Source organism: Plasmopara halstedii, assembly GCF_900000015.1.
Source record: "Plasmopara halstedii genome assembly, contig: Scaffold_292, whole genome shotgun sequence".
NCBI classification, from domain to species: Eukaryota; Oomycota; class Peronosporomycetes; order Peronosporales; family Peronosporaceae; genus Plasmopara; species Plasmopara halstedii.
The window spans coordinates 299,484-300,890 of NW_020187213.1; the positions used below are offsets into that span (position 1 = coordinate 299,484).

Genomic DNA, 1,407 nt, shown 5'->3' on the forward strand with positions numbered 1-1,407 from the left:
CCAGCATCTTAGCTCGCTCAATGAAACCGCAAGAGGGAATAGCATTGGTAAATAAGGGGAAGGGGAAAATGCCGGATGAGAGCGAAGCAGTGAGGGTAGAGGTAAACACGTTGTATAGAAAGGTAAAAGGGGCAACGTCAGATAAAGGCAAAGCAGTGTGGCTAGAGTCGGAAGTGTTTAGCCCGCGAGGGAGCGATCCGTTGATCGAAGAGTCGGAAGCGACTACGTCGCAAACGAGCAAGGCAGTGATGGTACGGTCGGAATTAAGCACGCCTCAAGCGAGCAAATCGCCGTCGTATGAAGAACAGGATCCTGTACAGTATGGACCCACAGCTCTTACGATGTGGGATTTTTGCAGACAGCACCTGATTGAAAAAGGTTTCGAACCGGCCAAGTATGCATTTGAACTTCGTGACCAAGCAATGACGGATTTTGAAGTTGTCGGCGAAACTGTCGAAACGGCGATGCAGAAGTATAAGAACAATCCTGGATTTAGAATTGTGGATTTTTTGCTTGAATTTCTCCCGAGAAAAAGATGGTTTGGCGATAGTACACCAGGCCGTTGGCTCGACTATCAGCTCGACAATTTCTTCAAGGTCTTTGCTGCATTTGGTGAGTCCCCTGGAGAGACACTTTGTCATTATTTCGCAGATGCAGGCATGAAAGAAGAGTTATGGATCATACTTCGAAAGGCACCCCTTTTCATTAAGAGTATAGAGCCTGATTTGTTAAAGAACCTCGCAACCCGCGAACTGATGTTTCGATTCAACATAGAAAATGGTGTAACAGGAGAAGAGTTTTGGAAAGCCCTAGATAAAACTGAAGGTATGCCCAGGGACAAGATGAATGTCTACGTTGACTTTCTAGCATTCGCGTACTTCGCTATACCAGAGCGTTCTTACCTACATGCTACAATTGATAAAATCATTGACACTGGTGACGGGGAGATCCTTCATCAATTAATTTCCGCAATTCTAGAGGATTCGAAAATGCCTGAGGTAGGTCATCCGGAAGAATTAATGTCACTTGATGTGAAAGAGCCTGAGACTGCTGTCTTGAGAGCGCTTGCGTCAAAAGATGAAAAGAAAATCGTTTCCTATTGGATTTATTCGAAGCCTGAAAAATTTATGAAGATCTTTGAGGAGCAGCTGGGCAGTGACGACCAAGTGAGGCTTTTCCAAGGGGTTCTCAATGATAACGATCAAGTGAGATTGTTCAAAGCGGCTTTAAAGAACGACGATCAGGTAACGTTGCTCAAAGAGATTATGCAAGAACGGAGGTCGGTCGATGGAGTTGATACGCAAAGAATGGCAAAGTTTGAAGCGGGTCTCAAGGATGATAGACTGGTAGAGTTGTTCAGAGCTGCTCTCTCGAATGATCGCACAGCAAAGAATTTTCAAGTACTTC

The 1,407-nt window shown here is 45.1% G+C and overlaps 1 protein-coding gene across 1 annotated transcript; it reads left to right on the plus strand.

Moving 5' to 3' along the window:
• Window positions 1-20: 20 nt before the first annotated feature.
• Window positions 21-1,378, plus strand: PHALS_05889 (uncharacterized protein; the record flags this gene model as incomplete). The annotated part of the gene is made up of 2 exons (XM_024723205.1): window positions 21-1,279; window positions 1,351-1,378. 2 exons carry the CDS (start codon window positions 21-23, stop codon window positions 1,376-1,378), a joined length of 1,287 nt encoding a protein of 428 aa, XP_024574205.1.
• Window positions 1,379-1,407: the final 29 nt, after the last annotated feature.